This window comes from Aspergillus thermomutatus (genome assembly GCF_002237265.1).
Source record: "Aspergillus thermomutatus strain HMR AF 39 chromosome Unknown NODE_1, whole genome shotgun sequence".
NCBI classification, from domain to species: domain Eukaryota; kingdom Fungi; phylum Ascomycota; class Eurotiomycetes; order Eurotiales; family Aspergillaceae; genus Aspergillus; species Aspergillus thermomutatus.
This window is the reverse complement of record NW_020798048.1, coordinates 254,818-274,410: the sequence shown is the minus strand read 5'-3', so window position 1 is coordinate 274,410 and position 19,593 is coordinate 254,818. Positions and strand designations below refer to the sequence as shown.

The 19,593-nt window shown below is 52.0% G+C and overlaps 9 protein-coding genes across 9 annotated transcripts; 5 read left to right on the top strand and 4 right to left on the bottom strand.

The window, feature by feature from the left end:
• Positions 1-330: 330 nt before the first annotated feature.
• CDV56_109656 (uncharacterized protein) lies at positions 331-792 on the top strand (the record flags this gene model as incomplete). The annotated part of the gene is made up of 2 exons (XM_026763275.1): positions 331-590; positions 705-792. The coding sequence occupies 2 exons, from the start codon at positions 331-333 to the stop codon at positions 790-792; spliced, it is 348 nt and encodes a 115-aa protein (XP_026619076.1).
• Positions 793-1,049: 257 nt separating this feature from the next.
• On the bottom strand, positions 1,050-2,166 carry CDV56_109655 (carbon-nitrogen hydrolase family protein; the record flags this gene model as incomplete). Its single annotated transcript, XM_026763274.1, has 5 exons — positions 1,050-1,091; positions 1,235-1,537; positions 1,611-1,689; positions 1,746-2,029; positions 2,104-2,166. The coding sequence occupies 5 exons, from the start codon at positions 2,164-2,166 to the stop codon at positions 1,050-1,052; spliced, it is 771 nt and encodes a 256-aa protein (XP_026619075.1).
• Positions 2,167-2,580: 414 nt separating this feature from the next.
• On the top strand, positions 2,581-5,736 carry CDV56_109653 (exosome catalytic subunit DIS3; the record flags this gene model as incomplete). Its single annotated transcript, XM_026763272.1, has 2 exons — positions 2,581-2,776; positions 2,828-5,736. The coding sequence occupies 2 exons, from the start codon at positions 2,581-2,583 to the stop codon at positions 5,734-5,736; spliced, it is 3,105 nt and encodes a 1,034-aa protein (XP_026619074.1).
• Positions 5,737-5,994: 258 nt separating this feature from the next.
• On the bottom strand, positions 5,995-7,615 carry CDV56_109651 (MCT family MFS transporter; the record flags this gene model as incomplete). Its single annotated transcript, XM_026763270.1, has 2 exons — positions 5,995-7,323; positions 7,388-7,615. 2 exons carry the CDS (start codon positions 7,613-7,615, stop codon positions 5,995-5,997), a joined length of 1,557 nt encoding a protein of 518 aa, XP_026619073.1.
• Positions 7,616-8,796: 1,181 nt separating this feature from the next.
• Positions 8,797-11,316, top strand: CDV56_109649 (LIM domain protein; the record flags this gene model as incomplete). The annotated part of the gene is made up of 3 exons (XM_026763268.1): positions 8,797-8,896; positions 9,020-10,938; positions 10,993-11,316. 3 exons carry the CDS (start codon positions 8,797-8,799, stop codon positions 11,314-11,316), a joined length of 2,343 nt encoding a protein of 780 aa, XP_026619072.1.
• A 397-nt stretch (positions 11,317-11,713) lies between these two features.
• On the bottom strand, positions 11,714-12,891 carry trm8 (tRNA (guanine46-N7)-methyltransferase; the record flags this gene model as incomplete). The annotated part of the gene is made up of 3 exons (XM_026763266.1): positions 11,714-12,423; positions 12,483-12,670; positions 12,722-12,891. The coding sequence occupies 3 exons, from the start codon at positions 12,889-12,891 to the stop codon at positions 11,714-11,716; spliced, it is 1,068 nt and encodes a 355-aa protein (XP_026619071.1).
• A 530-nt stretch (positions 12,892-13,421) lies between these two features.
• On the top strand, positions 13,422-14,112 carry CDV56_109646 (ESCRT-II subunit protein VPS25; the record flags this gene model as incomplete). Its single annotated transcript, XM_026763265.1, has 3 exons — positions 13,422-13,796; positions 13,861-13,936; positions 14,000-14,112. 3 exons carry the CDS (start codon positions 13,422-13,424, stop codon positions 14,110-14,112), a joined length of 564 nt encoding a protein of 187 aa, XP_026619070.1.
• Positions 14,113-14,328: 216 nt separating this feature from the next.
• Positions 14,329-15,582, bottom strand: CDV56_109644 (uncharacterized protein; the record flags this gene model as incomplete). Its single annotated transcript, XM_026763263.1, has 2 exons — positions 14,329-14,976; positions 15,046-15,582. 2 exons carry the CDS (start codon positions 15,580-15,582, stop codon positions 14,329-14,331), a joined length of 1,185 nt encoding a protein of 394 aa, XP_026619069.1.
• Positions 15,583-17,906: 2,324 nt separating this feature from the next.
• CDV56_109639 (putative toxin biosynthesis protein) lies at positions 17,907-19,429 on the top strand (the record flags this gene model as incomplete). Its single annotated transcript, XM_026763258.1, has 4 exons — positions 17,907-18,119; positions 18,182-18,320; positions 18,384-18,492; positions 18,553-19,429. The coding sequence occupies 4 exons, from the start codon at positions 17,907-17,909 to the stop codon at positions 19,427-19,429; spliced, it is 1,338 nt and encodes a 445-aa protein (XP_026619068.1).
• Between the last annotated feature and the right edge of the window lie 164 nt (positions 19,430-19,593).

Genomic DNA, 19,593 nt, shown 5'->3' with positions numbered 1-19,593 from the left:
AATATCAGGCATAAAGGCGGCGTCTAGATTGCCTCAATAGGGACTAGCGTGGTGACTCCCAGCTCCTGCTCCATCGGCCTTTTGCGGCTTCTTGAACATCAACCGCTGGACACCAAGCACCCCTCCACATACCGCAGCCTCATCAACAGCTGTGAATCGAGCCATTGTTTAATTGAATCCAGGGCGGCTGTCGCCAGTCTATATCCTTCTTTACAGATCTCTGAGGTACCTCCTTAGCATATTTGACAGGGGTCCTTTACCTAGCGTCGCCTCTCGCCAATCAACCGGTCCTTCAACGAGACACTGCCAGAATCCTTTACCATTATCACAATGTCTGCTCGCCCTTTGTCGCAATGCCTTCGTGCTCGCTGCCTTCTCCGCGGACCTCAGAACACTAAGGGCTTCTCGACCCGAAGCACTCTCCGCGCCGCTGACCACGGTGATCACTATGACCCTCCCACCGGATGGCTTTTCGGAGTGAAGCCAGGTCAGAAATATGTGAAGGAAGGCTGGGAAAACATTTGGTACTACGGATTCATTGGCAGTTTGCTCGCTGCTGGCGTTGCATACATTTTCAAGCCCGATACCTCGTACGTTTCAACCCCACGTCCAGCTATCCCATGAGAGGCCTTTCCCTTGTTATGAGCGGCTGTACCGTATCGGCTTGTGTTTTTCTAAGAACAACCTTACTGATTGTCCTCTAGGATACAAACATGGGCTTTGGAGGAGGCCCGACGAAGGCTAGAGGCCGAGGGCATCTTGGAGGACCCTGACAAGGTTCAGCACAAGTGATCGCATTAATCCCGATTTTCCTTGTACACTGTACATAGAGTGATCGGCTATGAAAAGCGCCTTACCACAAGCCTGGTCTGTGATACATATGGCGTATGAGCCCAACTTAGACGACTTGCCTTTTTCAAAGTCTTTGTTCGTTCCTTCATTTCTCTTGTTCCACGCAGAAGGATTCTTGTCGTCGCTGTGTTTCTGAAAGTTTTAAATGAATTTACTCAAGGAATCTTTTCAAGGGAGAAGACATTGACCCTGATAGATCAATGTTGGCTGATGGCCTTTAAAGACGCCTGAGGCGAGCACTATGTAGCGAGTGTTACGCAGTAGCCTTTAACAGGCTCCATGTCTACTGGGTTTTGGATTGAAAATGTCTTAGCAATCAATTCAGGTGCTATACTTCTGGGTATATGTCAGTTCTCCTTAATAAGGGCATCTCTCTCCTGACCTTCTCCAAGAGATTGAGGTCAATCTCCCCGGTAGCGATTTCTGGCTCTCGATAACCGTCTCCGAGTTTCGCCACGATCTCTCCCCAGGGATTAACAATCATCGAGTGGCCATAGCTTCTCCGCTTTTCATTGTGCGGACCAGCCTGAGCCGCAGCGACCACATACGCCTGTGTCTCGATAGCTCTTGCTCGGAGCAATGTTTCCCAATGGGCCTGTCCTGTTGGAACCGTGAAAGCTGATGGATATGTGATGATCTGCGCATTCTGACGTTTCAAGGCTAGACTGATTTCAGGGAAGCGCAGCTGTAAAGCAAGTAGCATGTAAGATTGTGAGCTCTTCTCCATCAGAATCGGGAACTTGGGCCACTAGACTCACGTCGAAGCAAATCGAGAGACCAACACGTCCTAGAGGGGTGTCGAATGGTGACAGAATTTCCATACCCTTTTCAACGCTCCTTGTTACCGCAAAGGTGAGTCGTGCATGCATGCGTTCTACTTAGGGTCTACTTACGCGCTCTCTTTGAGGACCGGCCCATCTTTGATCTCGACATCAAACAAATGGATCTTCTGGTAGCGTTGAGTAATTGTACCCTTATCATCAATCCAGATCAGAGTATTCTTGACTTTGCCGTTCGGCGCCGGTTCATGGATGCCAACGTTGATATGCAGGCTTGCCTGCCGGGCTTCACTCTGGAGACCCTGCACAAACGCACTGTCTTGCACGGATCGCACAAGCGATATGCTCTCTGCTGGCGAAGAGGCAATGTAGTCTGATGCCTCTGGGAGGAATAATACCTGTTCAAGCATTAGGCGATCATGTCTCAAGAGCGCCTGAGCTCCCATGAGAGTGGAGCTAACGTGTACTATACTTTCGCACCAGATGCTACGGCTTTCCGCACCAGTATCTGACACTGAGCCAGGTTTGAAGCCATACTCGCGGTCGAGCACAGTTGCCCAACGGCCTGTTGTGGTTCTCATTAGTAAGTTGGCTTTGAGCTGAAATTGAGGAGTTATTCGACTCTTACTGCAATGGCCATTGTTATATTACAGGCTAGCCTATGATTTCTTCCGGATAGAGAAGTATCTATGTACAATTCAGGAACAACGAGTAATGGGTAGTAGAATGGCCACAGGCAAGAGTTGTTGATACCTAACTGGATATCGATAACGGTCTGATAGCGATATGAGAGGGGATTACCTAAAACCGCCAAGCTCCACCGACCGAGATTCAACGCCGGACCAGACCAACGCAAACGTCAATCACTGCGCTGCGGCTCAGAAATAGACAGTAGTTTGCGCATTACCAGATCTGACTCTGACAGGAATCAGATCACTTTTCACGAAATATGAAGAGCCTACGGAGGGATTTCTCCTCTGATCCGCAGGCCGCTAATGTCACTAGCAAAATCTTCGTCAGGTCCACGAAAAGTGGAAAGGTGCAGAAGATCGTACGTGAGCTTTACCTGAGACAGGATATTCCTTGCTCGTCCAAGTTGTGTTCGCTATGTCCTACAATCGCGCCAGCAGATGCAAATGGGAACAGTAAGTTGTAGTCCCTGGCGTATGCGGAGGTTGATTTCTAATGTGGGATAGTTGCGCCTTTCGTCCTCTCAGAGCAACCCGCTGGCACGAGCGCCTTCCCTCGCGGTCACTACCTCGTCCCTGATACGAATGCACTGCTGAATGGTATGGATCTCTTCGAACATACGGGAGCTTTCTACGACGTTATCATTCTTCAGACGGTCCTCGAGGAGCTCAAGAACCAGTCGCTGCCGCTTTACAACCGCTTGCTTTCTTTGATTAAGACAGACGAAAAACGTTTTTACCTATTCTTCAATGAGTTCAGGTTGGAAACGCACGTGAGAAGAGGTCAGAATGAGTCCATCAATGACAGAAATGATCGGGCAGTACGGGAAGTGGCAAAATGGTACTCTGAGCACCTTCGCAGCACGCTGAAGAAGGGCAAGAAGGAGAAGTCGGTACCAGCGATTGTCGTCATTACAGATGATAAGGAAAACATCCGCAAAGCAAAGGAAGAAGGTGTGACAGCGCTGTCGCTGTCCGACTATGTCTCTGGCTTGGAGGACGCCGACAGGCTACTGGACATGATCAGCGAGTCGAGGGAAGCAAGGGAAGCGAAGGGCGCTCGCGGCGAGCTTTTCTATCCAGAGTATTACTCGATGTCGAAAATTATGACCGGACTGAGAGCTGGCACTCTGCATCAGGGCGTTTTCAACGTCTCGCCTTACAATTACTTGGAAGGTTCTGTGAATGTCGCAGCTTTTGATAAGCCACTCCTCATCCTGGGTCGCGATAATAGCAATCGTGCTATTGCAGGGGACGTTGTTGTCATTGAGGTCTTACCGAAAGATCAGTGGAAGTCACCATCGACGAAACTTGTTGACGAAGAAGCAGTCACGCGGAACGACAATCCCGAGGCGGAAGATAATGAAGAGGTAGTGACAGAAAAGGAGCGGAAGGCCCTGCAGGAAGAGGTGAAGAAGGCGCATGGCAAGAACACTGAAGGAAGGCCGCAACCCACAGCTAAGGTCGTTGGTGTCATCAAGCGAAACTGGCGCCAGTACGTCGGACATGTTGATCAAGGTTCGACGGGTACGTCAGCCAGCTCTGGACGGCGGCAACAGAACGTTTTTGTGTTACCCATGGATAAACGTATTCCAAAGATCCGGGTCCGTACTCGGCAGGCTAGCGACCTGTTGGGCCAGCGGATTTTGGTCACGATCGACGCCTGGGATCGCGATTCTCGGTATCCTACTGGTCATTTCATTCGTTCTCTAGGAGAACTAGAGACCAAAGGAGCAGAGACGGAAGCCCTGCTTCTTGAGTATGACGTGCAGTACAAACCATTCCCAAAAGCCGTTCTGGATTGCCTTCCGTCAGAAGGACACGACTGGAGAGTTCCCGTTGACAAAGAGAATGTGGGTTGGAAAGGACGAAGAGATCTGAGGGATCTTCTGATCTGCAGTATTGATCCTCCTGGATGCCAAGATATCGATGACGCCCTCCACGCGCGGCCTTTGCCTAACGGTAATTTTGAAGTGGGTGTCCATATTGCGGACGTGTCACATTTCGTCAAACCGAACAATGCCATGGACCTGGAGGCTAGCGTCCGTGGAACGACTGTTTACCTAGTCGACAAGCGTATTGACATGCTTCCGCATCTTCTCGGCACGGATCTCTGCTCTCTCAAGCCATACGTCGAGCGCTACGCCTTCTCCGTCCTCTGGGAGATGACTCCGAACGCTGAAGTTGTGTCCGCAGACTTCACCAAGTCCGTTATTCGCTCTCGAGAGGCCTTCAGCTACGAACAGGCACAGATGCGCATCGATGACCCTTCGCAAAATGATGAGCTGACTCAGAGCATGCGCACGCTACTCCATCTGTCGAAGATTCTCCGTCAGAAGCGAATGGACGCAGGAGCGCTGAATCTTGCATCACCAGAAGTTCGAATCGAAACGGACAGTGACGAAGTTGGCGACCCCCTCACGGATGTCAAGACGAAGGCAATGCTTGCAACCAACAGTCTAGTTGAAGAGTTCATGCTTCACGCCAACATCACTGTCGCGGCGAAAATCTACGATAGCTTTTCCCAGACTGCTTTGCTACGTCGGCACGCCACTCCTCCGCCGCAGAACTTTGAGGAGCTCATCAACCAGCTCTCGAAGAAACGCAATCTGGAACTCGATGTCTCGAGCTCGCGAGCCCTCGCTGACTCGCTCGACCGATGCGTCGATCCAGAGAACCCATTCTTTAACACTCTGGTCCGTATCCTTGCCACCAGGTGTATGACATCTGCGGAATACTTTTGTGCGGGTGCACATGCCGAGTCTGAATTCCGCCATTACGGTCTGGCGTCTCCCATCTACACACATTTTACCTCTCCTATCAGACGATATGCGGATTTGCTCGTCCACCGACAGCTCGCATCTGCGATTGGATACGAAGGCGAAGATGGCCGGGCCCAGGTTGAAGGTGTCATGACACGCAACAGGCTCGAGGACATCTGCCGGAATATCAACTACCGGCATCGGAATGCCCAATTCGCCGGCCGTGCTAGCATCGAGTACTACGTTGGACAGGCGCTCAAGGCTCGTGGGGAGAAAATGGCCGCCGATGGCGTTGACGCGGGTATTGAGGAAGAAGGATACGTCATGCGTGTCTTTGAAAACGGCGTGGTTGTCTTCGTTCCCCGTTTTGGAATCGAGGGCGTTGTCCGCCTGGAGGATTTCGTCCTTCCCGGCGAGTCGGCAGTCCGGTCCGTCGAGGAAAGGCGGGAGCTGCTGGTGCGTCGTGAAAGCGATTTTGACGGCGAGGAGTACACGCTCCGTGTTTCGGAGAAGGGACATCCTGAGAAGGAACGTGGCGTTACCGTCGAGCTCTTCCAGCGAGTCAAGGTGAATGTCAGCTCGGTGAAGGAAGAAGGAGGCCGCGGGGCTGGAAAGAGGCGGGTGCGGATACTGATTCTGGGGGCCGGGAACTAAAAGTTTTGAACTTGCACACTACGATGTCGGATGTAAAGAATAGACATAGGGTTAATGGCGTTCAGCGGTACGAACATGCATTTGCGGACGGCTGCTTGATCACTCAAATCTATGATGCTTCCAAGCTATCGGAGTGATGTTGTAAGGACATATTGAAAATCCGATGTAGGGTATCATAATGTGGACTCGAAGCAAAACTCGAGAAACAACAAAGGATATTGCGCATCAATTTACAGTATTTTCTTGCTTTACTGACTGTCACACCCGCTTCAGAGCCACCATTCCACGTAACAAGGTAGAAGGTGTCCAGGGGTTCAGATTCGGCGACTCAGATACGGAGAATGCAGGATCTACCGTTTGATCACGTTTTTCGGTTTCAGCGTCTTTGGCTGGCTCGGCAGAAGGCACACGCCCAACCGCATTATCACCTGCTTTTTGAGTGTCCACTGCAGCGATAGCTTCTTCCTTCGCACGAGCCAAGTCCCCTACTTTCCAGCCTCGGACAATCCAAAGGCACAGGGCACTGCCGATATACATGAAGCCCGTGAAGATCTGCACCCTCAGATACTTCGAATCTGTAGACGTGTTGTCGCGCAGCAATAGGGCGATAGCTTCCGAGACCGTCGTCGGAGGCACAAGCGTCAGCCAGGTAATGCTAAGACCGCTGGGAAGGTCCCGGAGACCGAGAATCTCGGCCGCCACGGGGGTACAAGTAGCCCAGTATGTGCCTGCGACGGTGCCAACGAGGACCGCGAAGAAGGAGACGAGACCCATGCTCCGGGCGAAGACCCAGATCACTAGGCAGAACAGGCCGCAGAGGAACGAGAGGAAAGTGGCGATGTTGATCCGGCCGAGTTTGTCGCTGAACATGCCCACAAAGGGACGGCCGAGACCTTGACCGAGGTTGAGCAAGGCGCTGACGATGCTGCCCTGGTGCGGGGAGAGGCCGACAGAGAGGGCAAAGTTGGCGACGCTGAAGAGAAGCGCGACGTAGCCGAGCATGGTGAAGATGCCCCAGCCTAGGAACAGGAGGAACTCGGGCCGTTTCAGCAGAGGCAGGTGGAAGGCTTTGAAGCGGCTGCCGACGGCCTTGTTGCGGTCTCGAAGGAGATTCGCGCAGACCAGGTTGACCACGCAGGCGATGATGCCGAGAACCCGGAATGTCCAACCTAGACCAAGACGGGGGATCATGGCGCCTACCGCCAGAGACCAGATCAGACCTCCCAGACCCGAGCCGGCGGCGTTGATGCCCATTGCAAGGCTTCTTCGCCGTTGGAACCACTGTGGAGTGATCCCCACGCTGCCAACGAACAGGAAACCCATCCCCCATCCGAAACAGACGCCCTGACTGAGGAAGATGTGCCACTTCTGCGTGGCAAACGAGGATCCAATCAAGGACAGGGTTTCGAAGAAGACGCCTACGTTGAGGACGAACCGCGTTCCGAAGAGGTGGATCAGATGTGTGGCCAGAGGGGCAACGAGGAGGGCACAGGAGATACTCAGACCACCAGTGAAGGCGTATGACAGTGCACTAGTGTTGGGGAAGACATTGTGTGAGAGATAATAAGAAAGAAAGACCCCATAGCTCTACATGGTAAACGATTAGTCCTCATTCCGCCTGACATAGATGGCAGCTAGATATCGTACTTACACTGTTGATGCCCCAAGTGTGCGCATTGATCCAGAATACACAAGCGACACAGACCCATCCATAACCGCCATCAGGTACCTCTTGGGGAATTTTGTGGTCCGGCTCTGCTACTGGTGTTGAGTCATCTGGACACTGTTGACGATCCCGTTTGTATAGAGGGTCCTCAGCAGCCGGATCTCGGTCACAATCTCTTGAACGAATGATATCGATCGGCGTATTATCAGCCATTGCAACTTGGATTGGTGAATTTTACGCAGAGGCAGTTCGACTTGAGTTCCATATGCTTGTCACCACGACCCGAACCTATAAATTAGGAGCGCAGCAAGCAGAATCCGAACTGGGACCCCATGAGTAGTCCGGGGAAGAGAGAACCAGAGATGATCAAAAACAGCATGACCTTAGAAAGAGAGAAATAGGCAGAGACGATATACCTCTCTCTTGGGGTAGAGAAGGAGAAAAGAAACGGTTTGTCATCGGTTTGACACTTTCTAGGAACGGCTCCTTGGCCATACGGTTTCGGCGATCTATCCGACTGTCTAAGCGCCGTCATTGGGTGGATGGCATATGAATCAACCCAGCTAATACAGCTACAATGCCGATTAAGCGGTGCGGAGTCATGGATGCTCTGTACCCTGTACTCCGTAGTCTGTTTCTGTCCTGGAGATTGGACGTTGGAGTTGGGGAATAGACTCGTGGAGTAATTGGTTACCCAGATCAAAATTGACGGGAGATTCTGGGGGAGATGGATCAGAGTGCAAGGTTCAGTGGAAACGTGGTTAAGCATGATTTTCACATCACAATGATGTACTCTAGAGGCAGACATTTTCCCAGTCACATTCATGCCCATTACATCTTTCATCCTCGGGATTCATGTGGTGTAGCAATACTCCGTAGCCACGAGGAGGGCAAATGTCCGAAACACGCTAGACTGGTTCAGGTTTAGAGCCTGAGGTGTCAGCAGCTGACATAAGCACGACCCCGCGTTGCCTCGCGACGGCAAGTTTGACAAGTTTGATATGTTTGACGAGTTTGCATCTTTGTGCCAGGGTTTGTTGTTGTGGTGGTCATAGCTTCCATATCCTATCCCAGGACGGAGGGGATTCATTCATCGCGATAGCATAGCAATAATAATGATACTCATTAATTGCTCTTAATCTACCTAACCATCAGATCTAAGCATATTCTAATCTAACTCATCATAACTTTAGCCTACCTAAAGATCTCTCTAGTTCATTCCATCCCTGCCACTCCAGCCACCGTCTTCGAGCCTATTGGCTCTAATGTGACTCCATAGGTACCTTATCTACTTAGCTCCGTGCTGAGAGTACAACTCATCAGAGAGATCTCCATCTCCATTGAGTCCCTACTGTCGTGTTATGATTCTTCACATCTCAAGAAGCTAGCTCAAGATGATGCATAGACCTCATCTTCCCGGCCATACTAAGGCCAAAGATGGCCAGCGGAAGGTTTCCCCCCCGGGCCCGACTTATATGTCCAGCGATCAGTTCGGTAAGTTTGCATTGCTCGCTGACTCATGACATTCCCGGAAATTGTTGCGGTTTTTGACAGATTGACACCTTTGAGGGTGGCACCGTGGTTGACCTTGAGCTAACAACGTGGCTTAATTTTCAGCAAACTATCTGAAAGACTTGCGAACGAATCGACCAGTCCGTCCGAGTGGATCTAGACCCTTTCCGACAAGAGCAGCCGGATCAGGCTCAACCCCTCGAGAGAATCTCCCTCCTCGGGCGTCGTCGTCAATGTCAATGTATGGACACCCCAGCACCCAGCCTACTGCGCCCGAGGCAGAGCGACCTCGTGCCAGCAGCTCTCTGTCAACCCATCGCCCATTCGACCCACACCTCTCCTTGGGGAGCTCAGCTGGGCGTCCGTTGGTACAGGAACCAAGAACGGTGCCGATACGCAAGAATGTTTCACCGTCGCATGTTTTCACGCGCCCGTCGCCTCCATCTCCCAATGCTGTTTATCGTGAAAGTGGTCAGCGGCGGGTAGAAAAGGAGGAAGCACGCTCCTTGCGGGATGCGCTGGAGGAATTGGACTTGCATGATGAGGTCCGTCTCCATCAGGCTGCACAAGACGAAGCCACGGAGCTAGTCTGGATGCATCAGAACCCCGGTGTGCCATACAAAAACCCATATGCGCCGTATCATAACCCCGACCTGGATAGGTCATCTCAGTCGCCAGAGAGCGCTGGCCGCTCCCACAGCCAAAGTGACAAATCTGGCGGGCCAATGAATAATCATCAACCCACCTCAGAAATTGACTCGGCAAGCAGTCCTACCAAGTCCTCGTCGCCGCGGAAGAACGTCAGAGTCGACTTTGCGTTGCCTGCCGAGGAATCGCCCTCGAAATCTAGCGGCGGCCGGAGCGGTTCTTGTCTTTCGAGATTCGGTAGCGAGTCATCGAAAGGGATCTTCAGAAATCCTCATGACTCGATTTATGAGGAACCCAAAGACCCTCGTGGTCCCGAGGAGGATGGGCGACCGGAATTTTCCAGATCCGACTCATCAGCTCTCAGAGCAAAGCCGCGCAATGCTCTGCCGCGAGGCTCTCGTCCCCTCCCGGGAAGACTAAGCAGTCTTCCGTTCGTTGACAAGTTGGCGCGGTTCGAGCTACATAAGCAACTTCCAACCCGATCAAGAAATCCGGAATATAGGACGAACGATCCACTCCCGCAAGCAGCCCCGGATGAAGACGCAGACAAAGAGCAGGCCGTCCAGGCCGTTCCTACGAAGAACGGGATTGAGATTCGCAGCGAAGACATCAGGGCGGCTACAAGTAAGAAGCTTAGAGATCGAAGCACAAAGCTACCTATGCCCACAGCCGTCAGTAATCGCGCTGGCCGGCCGATCGTGAGCTTCGACCCGGCTTGGAAGCCCACCGAGGCCCAATCCCCGCAAAAGCGTGACAGCCTGAGGCAGGATTCGGCCTCCCCAACACCACCACCGCAGCCTGCTGCACCTACTATTGAAGTATCCGAGCCGCCACCGATACCGGTCATCAATGTTCCGGACGAGAAGGAGCCCACCATTTCGGAGATGGCAGCACCGTCTCAAAAGGAAAGGGGAGGTAGTAGGCCTCTACCAGATCCAGCGAGCACAAAGCACCGCCCGCAATCATCTCCTCAGAAACATGCGCTGTCCTCACAGAAACTCTGGTTGTCAACGTATACGCGCTCTGGAGTACCAACAGCGAAATGCGAGTGCTGCTCGCTTCCCATCGCAGGAAAAATCGTCACAGCCGCGGGGGCTCGCTTTCACCCAGAGTGCTTTGTGTGCCACCATTGCCATACGCCCTTAGAATGTGTGGCCTTTTATCAGGAACCCGATGCCAAGCGCAATGAGCGATTGGCGCAGGCGCCAAGTGACGACGAGGAGGCGCGTGTGTTGCGCTTCTATTGTCATCTGGATTTCCATGAGATGTTCAGCCCCAGGTGCAAGAGCTGCAAGACCCCGATTGAAGGCGAGATTGTCGTGGCATGCGGGGCCGAGTGGCATGTTGGTCATTTTTTCTGTGCCGAATGTGGTGATGTACGTTCTGACCTTGTTAAACACTGGAAGCGAAGCCGACTAATTTCCTTATAGCCCTTCGATTCGAACACTCCTTTTGTGGAAAAGGACGGGTTCGCGTGGTGCCTCCAATGCCATTCTCGGCGCACCGCGCCTCGATGCCTGGGCTGCAAGAAGCCTGTCCTGGAGGATGTTGTGATCAGCGCCATCGGAGGCCAATGGCACGATGAATGCTTCGTCTGTCACGAGTGTGGCGACGGTTTCGGACCCGACGGACGGTATTTCGTGCGAGAGGGCGAGCCCAAGCGAACGGCCAAAGGTCGGATCATTGGGGGTCCGGTCCAGTTGGCTGTATGTGAGCGATGCGAGAGCATCCGACTCAAGGCATCACCCAAGTGATGATGCCTGACCTAGGCTGCGCACAACAGCCTCGCTTCTTCCATCAGCAGTGTCAGCAAATGCGATGTTGTCACTCGCTGCCATTCATGATTACGATCTTGACCCTGCTTTTTTTGATTGATCTTCTGAGATTTTGCCTACTGTGTTTGAGATGAATGCATATGCAAGCAAGCGGGATGTACAGCGATGTGGTATGATTATGCATGGAGCGGGTGCTGTAAGACTGTGTTTTTACTTGGAATCATACTCTGTTGGAGTTCGACAGGAAGCATCTTTTTCTCAGAATAGCATGTTTCAGATCCACCAATATCATTATCAACCGTACCCATTCCGTTTTTTTTCGCAAACGCTTGGTTTATATAGATTACTGCAGTCGAAATGCTCAATGACCAAAGATTCATGCAGGCCATTCAGGATCCGCCTTACGCCGGAAGACAGCCACATACTTATTTCCCTTATTCCGAGCCACCTTCTTCCCTTCCTCTGTAGCCTCCTTCATAACCCGCACACACTCATCCTTCTCCAGCTCCTCCTCGGAAACCCGCTCAAAGAGTTCCTTAACCCCAGCATTCGCACTCGCGCTTGTCTCCCCATTCCCCTCCTCACCACCTGCCTCCACCCCAAAGTGCCTCAGAATCCAATGATGATACTCCTCCACATCGGTAATGGTGTACAGGAGTCCACCGGGCCGCAGAGTGTAGGCGTACTCCGCGTTCAGCGTCTCGGAGATGATCCGGGCCTTGTGCTTGCGGGCCTTGAAGTGCGGGTCTGGAAAGCAAATGAAGATCTTGGAGAGTTGGTGGCGGGAGAAGAAATTGGGGAAGAATTTCATGGTGTTGCTGCGGATTGCGGAGATGTTTTCGTAGCTGCCGGGGACGAGGGTTGTAGGGGTGTGCTCTGTGTCGGTGGAGGGGGAGGGTGACGCTGCATCTGCACCTGCATTTGCGGGTTTCCCATCTGGTTGGGCTTGCTGTTGAGACGGATTTTCTGGCGTTGGTGCAGTCGCAGTCGCAGTCGCAGTCGCAGCCCTGAGCTTATGCTGCTGGGACCGGAGGGCTTGGATGCGCGTTGTCACGTACTCAAGGACCGAGACGCGGATCTCCATGCCTGGTTTCCGCGCTCTGTTAGCATTGCCCTAGCACAGAATGTGTCATGAAGCATCCTACCAACTATCAACGACTCTGGCAGCAGAGGCGCAAGGCCAATGAGCAACCCGCCAAAGCCACACCCGATATCCACGACCTCGACATCCTTCAGGAGGTTCCGGGCACCGGCGAGATTGGTATGCGAGGGGTCCGGATCCACAAAGGTAGGGTAATGCGATGACCAGTCCATATGCGCTGGGCTGAGGGGGCTGTATACACATTAACGACGGATAGTGCCGGTAGAACTTGGTGGTACGTACTACTTCAGCTGGTGGTCCGAGAATGGATTTGCGTGGGCCCGCTGGCGATAGTACTTTTTCTTGGGCAGCTTGATCTCCGCGACATCGCTGGAGCCGGGTTGCGAGGCAGCCTCTGCTGTAGCTTTGCGGTATTCATCGCGCTTTTGGCGTTTGGGCGGGGGTGGTGTCATGGCTGTTATTCTGTGCTGGAACTGACTTGGACGATTTCGGAAAAAGAGGATCCTTTTCAAAAGGGGTTTAGGACCGTGCTGAGCAATTGCAGTCCTTGATAGAGAAATATTCGTGCAATGGCCACAGGTGTGCTGGCGGAGGCGTGGATTATTATTTTTTTCTGCTTAGAGCGGAAGCGTTGACGTCTATCATTAATTATGTCGGAGCAGCTGAGCTTGGCGGAGTGAGACTCGACCTCCGAGGTTTGCAAGTCTACAAAGACAAATGCACAGCCTCAGTTTCTCTCTTCTCTTGCCAAATGTCTGCTCGATAGATTTCATACTCTCCTTTTGAATTAACTGCAAACTAAGATAGAATACCTCACCATCATCCCAACAAGCAATACTCCGTACCGCAATCAACCCCGCATCCGCAGTGTCGGCCTCATGTATGTCAACAGCATACTCCTACAACCACAACCACAACCACAACCCCATACTAACCATATCTCCAGTGTCCCCTTGCATCGAACTCCTTCGGAAACAAAAAGATGTCTCACCCCACAACAACCTTTCAATTCCCATCAACCTACTCCTTCCCCCCCTTCTTCACACCCCAACCCAACAGCACAACCCGCCTCTCCCAGCTCCAGAAATGGTCCTCGCTCATCCAATCCTGGTGCCGTCACCACCGCATCTACCGCCTCTCACTGATCGAAGCGATTGAGAGCCCGCTGTTCCACAACGCTACGCTGCGGAAACGGTTGAGTCTGAGCGAGGCAAGGGCCGTACTGGACTGGATGGCCAGACCCGAAGAGGAAGGGGGTGGTGGGAGGCGGGCTGAATGGATCGATGGGGGCAGTAAGTCGCTGGCCTGGGTTTGGTGGAGGAGACCAGAGGAGTGGGCGGGGATTGTGGCGGATTGGGTGGGTGATTCCTCTCCTATTTTGTTGGCTAGTTGATGAAGGCTTGCTGACGGGTTGGTTCTAGGTGGAAGCGACAGGGCAGAAGAATGTTGTCTTGACGGTGTACGAGCTGCTGGAGGGAGAGGCTACAATGTCACAAGGTATGGTTATGGCTTCTGTCTTCTCGTAAGTCGTCGGTCAGACTCCCCGCTGATTTCTTCCAGAATGGCATGGAATGGATGCAGACGTGATGCTCAAATCTCTGAACGTTCTTGTAAAACGCGGCAAGGCCCAGGTTTTCGGCAGCGAAGGCCAGGAAGGTGTCAAGTTTTTCTAAACCGAACTCGTCTTGAAACGCTAAAGTCAAACTTCTGAGCTCCAAGGCTATTTGCACAGAGCTGCTAAGCGCGGCATCAAATCTGTCCGCAAAGAAGAAATTACAAATACACATAAAGATCCAGACATTGATCCATCATAACCATGTACAAGGTAAGCTTTCGAGAAACACCGGGTATGCAGCAAACCTAACACCAAAACCAGACGAACGCCCTGTCTACTTGTCGTCCTGGTCAATCATGTCTTCTTTTAGCTCATATCCCTCAGCCGTACGCAGCTCCTGAGACATGGCAATGTCCAGAAGCCAGTCTACACGCACGATTCGTGGTGTCTTGCTCATGCTCTGTGCCAACTGTGAAAATCGTGGCCAGAGCTTCTGATGTTCAGGCGATACACTGCTAAGAAGGTAAACGTCTCTGCGATTGGGGCCACTCTCAGTTGAGCTATCATCTTCGCTCTCTTCCCGCTGCGCGTGGTAGGAGACCCTTCCGCGGAAAAGGATGCAGGTCCCTCCATTGATATCTACAATGGACTTGAACGCTTCAAATCCTCCACGGATGGTCTCAACGCAGTAGATTTGATAGCCCTGCAGGAGCCTGTTCTTGTTCTTCTTCGCCTTGGTCCTCGCTTCTTCAAGAGAGAAGCCAAATCTCTTTTCGGCGGCTTTGTCCACCAAGGGGTAGTCGTCAGGGTTCAGAAGCTCATTCTTGTTGAGACACTCTGTGATGAAATCAATGTTCACAATCGCAGGACCGTATGCCAGCGCATTGACGAATTTGGGGGTTCGCAATATAGACGGGGCGGCGAGATGCGTGCATCTTCGTGCATCTTGCACAACCATGATTCCAAGGTCACGAAGTTGTCGCTGATTTATTAGCTCTTTGCCAAACATGTGCGGGTGCATATAGTTAAACTATAGGAATTGGCAACATACCTTGTCTGCATCCTCTTTCTTCAGGTTGCCCACCCACTTCTGATATCCAGTAATAAGAAGGTGCATGGCAATAGGAGGTTTCGACTTCTTCTGTCTCTTCGCCTCCGTCGCATTGTCTTCGTCGCTTTCTTCCTGCGGCTCCACTGATCTGCGTTTCTTAGCGTTGTTCAGCACGACTCTGTCCTCGTCGCTCTTTCTTCGCCCGCCATAGATCACACCTCCGACTCGCTTCTTCTCCTTCTCATACAAGGCGATATCTGGTGCGAGTTCCTGGAGTCGATTGAAAGCTGCTTCCTTTGACTTGCGACTGCTCGTTGAAGATGGTGTGTCGTTCTCTTTGCCCTCCGACTCCAACCGAGCACGTGCGGGCGTCTGCGGCTTCTTGTTTTCTGAAATTTTACGTGACTTATCAGCTGCTCGTGGCGTCGCATTTCTGGTCGCCGAAACTTCATTCTCAGCATCGACGGTCTTGGCTTTAGGTGGTTGCATAGCGCTTGATGTCTTTCCGGCCTCAGCATTCTGGTCCTTGGTCTGCATTGCTCGTCGAGGGCTATCTGATGATTGAGTTGTGCTCTCCAACGAAGAAAAGAAGTGGCTCTCTAGCACAGATCTGTCCAGGCGTGTCTGACCGACAACCTCGCCTAGATTCGTCCGCTTAGGAAAGTGAGTATAGCGAGGATCAGATACCGGTTGCATCTTCCATTTAGCGTAGCTTTCCTCCAACCAGAGGTGATTCACAACGTGCAAACCCCATTCTTTCGCAGCAGTGCATTTCTCACTGTTGCCGTGGGCGGTCACTAGGTGCGTGTTTTCCTGCTTTAGTGTCTTGGTACACTCTGCGCCCGTGGCTGCGATCAAATTCTCCAGGTAGATTCTCGCTTCGCCAACATAATTCGACAGACTGATTTTGAGCCCTTTGAACTCGGGTATTCCTGAGCGCGTTATGGGGTAGTGTAACAACCGTCGTAGCGGCGAGGTCCATGCATTGTAGGTGATCATATGATAGAGCCATGAGAGGTTTCCAACGTCCTTATTCAATCTTGACGCCAAGCGATAACCGAATCCAGATCTGTAACGGCAGATGTAGATATCTGCTTCCGAGACGTCCGACGTCACACGGCCGCCAGCGTCCCTGATCACCTCGACAATCGTGTTATATAAATGTATGCCGATCCCAAGATCTGTCGAAAGCATGATCTTTTTCCCTTGGAAGACATCGAGGTTTGGCCGTGGGTGAGAGGTGACGATAGACGCTGGTAGGTTGGTCGGCTCAAGCGTCGAGGCTCCAATGATATCGCGACTTTCCGACGATCGAATCGGCGCGTCTGTGCCTGCGCGGAGGATTTCAGGATCTGGAAGAGTATATGGGCGCTCGTCGATTCTCCTTCCTAGTTTAAGGCAGTCATCGAACCTTTCAAATAAGGTCAATCAGAATACAATCAAATATGGCAGGGTAACCACGGCCATACCAGTGAGGAAGCACAATCTTGATGTTCAGCTTTCTAGAAGTGACCACTCGCGCCTTATCGGAATCCACAGTCAGATCGACCAAGTGAGTGACCATACCGGACATTCTGGGGCTGTAGAGACCACCTTTGGCCAAAACGCCGCCAATGATCGCATCCTTATCGCCTTCTGGAATATCACCGCACGTAACGACAACATCGTTCAAGAATAGCCTAGGATCCGGGTTGTACTGTCGCGGGTTGGCCAACTTTCTCTTCGCTAGAGACGCCTGCACCCATTGCGGTTTGACGACGGGAATGAGAGCATCATTAGCTGCATCGAATGCAGGAAAGTCCACAGTATTTGATATCAGGTGCGTGAATTCTACTGTAAGGGGTGGGAAGTCTGCTGGCGGCTCGTAGATCACGGTTTCCCCGCCATGCGCCTCGAATGTTGACGCGAGCTGGTTTGCGAAGTCAGTCGGAACGAAAGTTGTACAGTGGACGGTATCAAGAAGAACGTAGGCGTACCTGATGAGCCGTATCAGGGCTGAGGTCTTTGGAGCAAATAATACAGACTTTGCATTGGTCGAAGAGCTGGAACTCTTTGTCGCGGCCTGCCATGGCGGAAATGGAGACCGCAGTCGGTAGAAAACGTTGGCTTTTCCTGTGACTCTTGCTTGTTTATTGATTCTTCTGACAGACAACCAGTACCAGTACCGAGACAAAGAGGTAGGTAAAGCAGAATTGGGTGCAGCATCTGAAGTTGTTCTCTGTAATTGAGAATCTGCAAATGATGCCTGAGGGATGCGACGCGCCGACGCGAGGCATCACGACGCCATGTCACGTGGTTTGGGCACGAATGCGATACATCATTTTCTTTCAGAAGGCAACACGAGTATCAATGATATCAGGCATAGTTTAATTGTCATATTATTGGTTGCCTTGCAATGCTACACCATCATTAATTCAGGGTTCCGACTTCGAGCCCAGTATTCGAGTGTGCTTTCTGCGACAGACTGCACATTTATCAGCTACGGCGACTGCGAGGACGGGAACATCTAGATGGATTATGAGAATCTTCAAGTGATTTGGCGAATAGTCACAAGAATATGATATTAACAAAATGCTTTATTATTACCGTCGAACTGGCCCGAATTACCTAACTAAGCCCACTCCAATCGCGATTTAATGCACCGGCAGTTGAGCTGATCCGCCTTGTCACGTTTTGTCCCCATCGGCGCTTCAGGTTCCTCGGCTCATCCCCCGAACCCCGGCAAGACCCCAAGAATGATCATGATAGTGGGGACCCCGGTTTATCGATATGATAGGATTAATACTGATGTTCACCGATCTCTCTCTCTCTCTCTGCTCTTTTCTACTTCTCATATTTCATTCTTTGTGGGATGATTCAAAATGTCTTCGTCTTCGTCTTCAATATCAGGGCCCTTCCGCATCGTGGAACATGTGGTAGAATGCCAACATATCAGGGAATATCCCGGAGCCACTGCGAACGAACAAGAAGATGAACTGCATCTGGCTGTAAAGCAATACATTCCTCTCGATAACCCTGAACCCCAGCCTGGCGATGTGACCATACTGGCCGCTCACGCCAATGGCTTCCCAAAGGTATATCTATGTCTGCATATTGACCCGATCACATGTGAGCGCAAACTGAAATTCGTGACCAGGAGCTGTATGAACCACTCTGGGAGGAGATATATGCGCGCTCCAAAGCCAATGGGTTCCGCATTCGAAGTATCTGGATGGCAGATGTGGCGCATCAAGGACAAAGCAGCGTGCTCAATGAGGATCTCCTAGGAAATGACCGTGCGTCGATGATTATCGAGCCAACCTCTCGAACGTGGTAGACTGACTAGTCCACGCCAACAGCTAGCTGGTTTGATCACCCCAGAGATCTACTTCATCTCGTCAATGTCAAACGCAAGGAAATGCCTCGTCCAATCGTCGGAATCGGCCACAGCATGGGCGGCGCTCACCTGTGAGTCTACCTGACTCAACCCTTGAAAAGCCCATGCAAGCGATTCTAACGCTATCACAGTGCGCAGCTATGCCTAATGCACCCCCGACTCATTCACACCCTGGTCCTACTGGACCCAGTCATCCAACGACAAACCACCCAGCTCGACCCGCTACACCTGTTCAAAGACCAGCACGTCATCGCCAAAACCACCCAACTCTCCACCTACCGCCGAGACAAATGGCCGTCCCGCAAAGCCGCCGCAGAAGCCTTCAAGAAGAACCCCTTCTACCAAACCTGGGACCCCCGCGTCCTCGACCGCTGGATCAGATACGGTCTCCGAGACCTCCCTACTGCCATCCACCCACTAGACGAGACCCCAGTCACCAAAGGCAGTGACCGACCAGTCACGCTCACGACGACTCTCCACCAGGAGGTCTTCACCTTCTCACGGCCCAACTACGACGGGCCCCCGGGCAAAAATGTTCCGATTAACCGGGTAACGCATCCCGATTTGAACCCCAAGCACGTCGGCTCGTTTCCTTTCTATCGACCGGAGCCATCTCGTGTCTTCGCTCAGCTTGAGCACCTCCGTCCGAGCGTGCTGTATATCTTCGGCGGCAAGTCGGATATGTGTCTCCCCGACATGATGGCCGATAAGATGAAGAATACGGGCACGGGGCTTGGCGGCAGTGGCGGTGCGGCCGAGGGGCGTGTGCGCGACGTATATCTCGAGAAATACGGTCACTTGCTCGCCCAAGAAGCGCCCATTGAGTGCGGCGAGGCGGCGAGCCGATGGCTCGGCAAAGAATTGGAGCGATGGAAGGCGGAGGAGCAAGCCTTCCGAGAGCAGTGGAGCAAGAAATCGAAGATTGAGAAAGTGACTATCGATTCACGGTGGAAGGAGCATGTACCTGCGCCCGTGAGGCCTAAGAAGGATTCCCAGGCCAAGTTATAAGAGGCCCGTTTGTTCCTATATAGCCATGCTACAACAAGAGTGCCGGTACAATAGACCAATACACAAAGGATTATGTACGAGACATCAATGCTACAGAGAGTTGCCTCGAAATCTGTCAAGCGACTTTCCTGGTTTTCATATACTTCTTTTCTCGTCTATGAAAA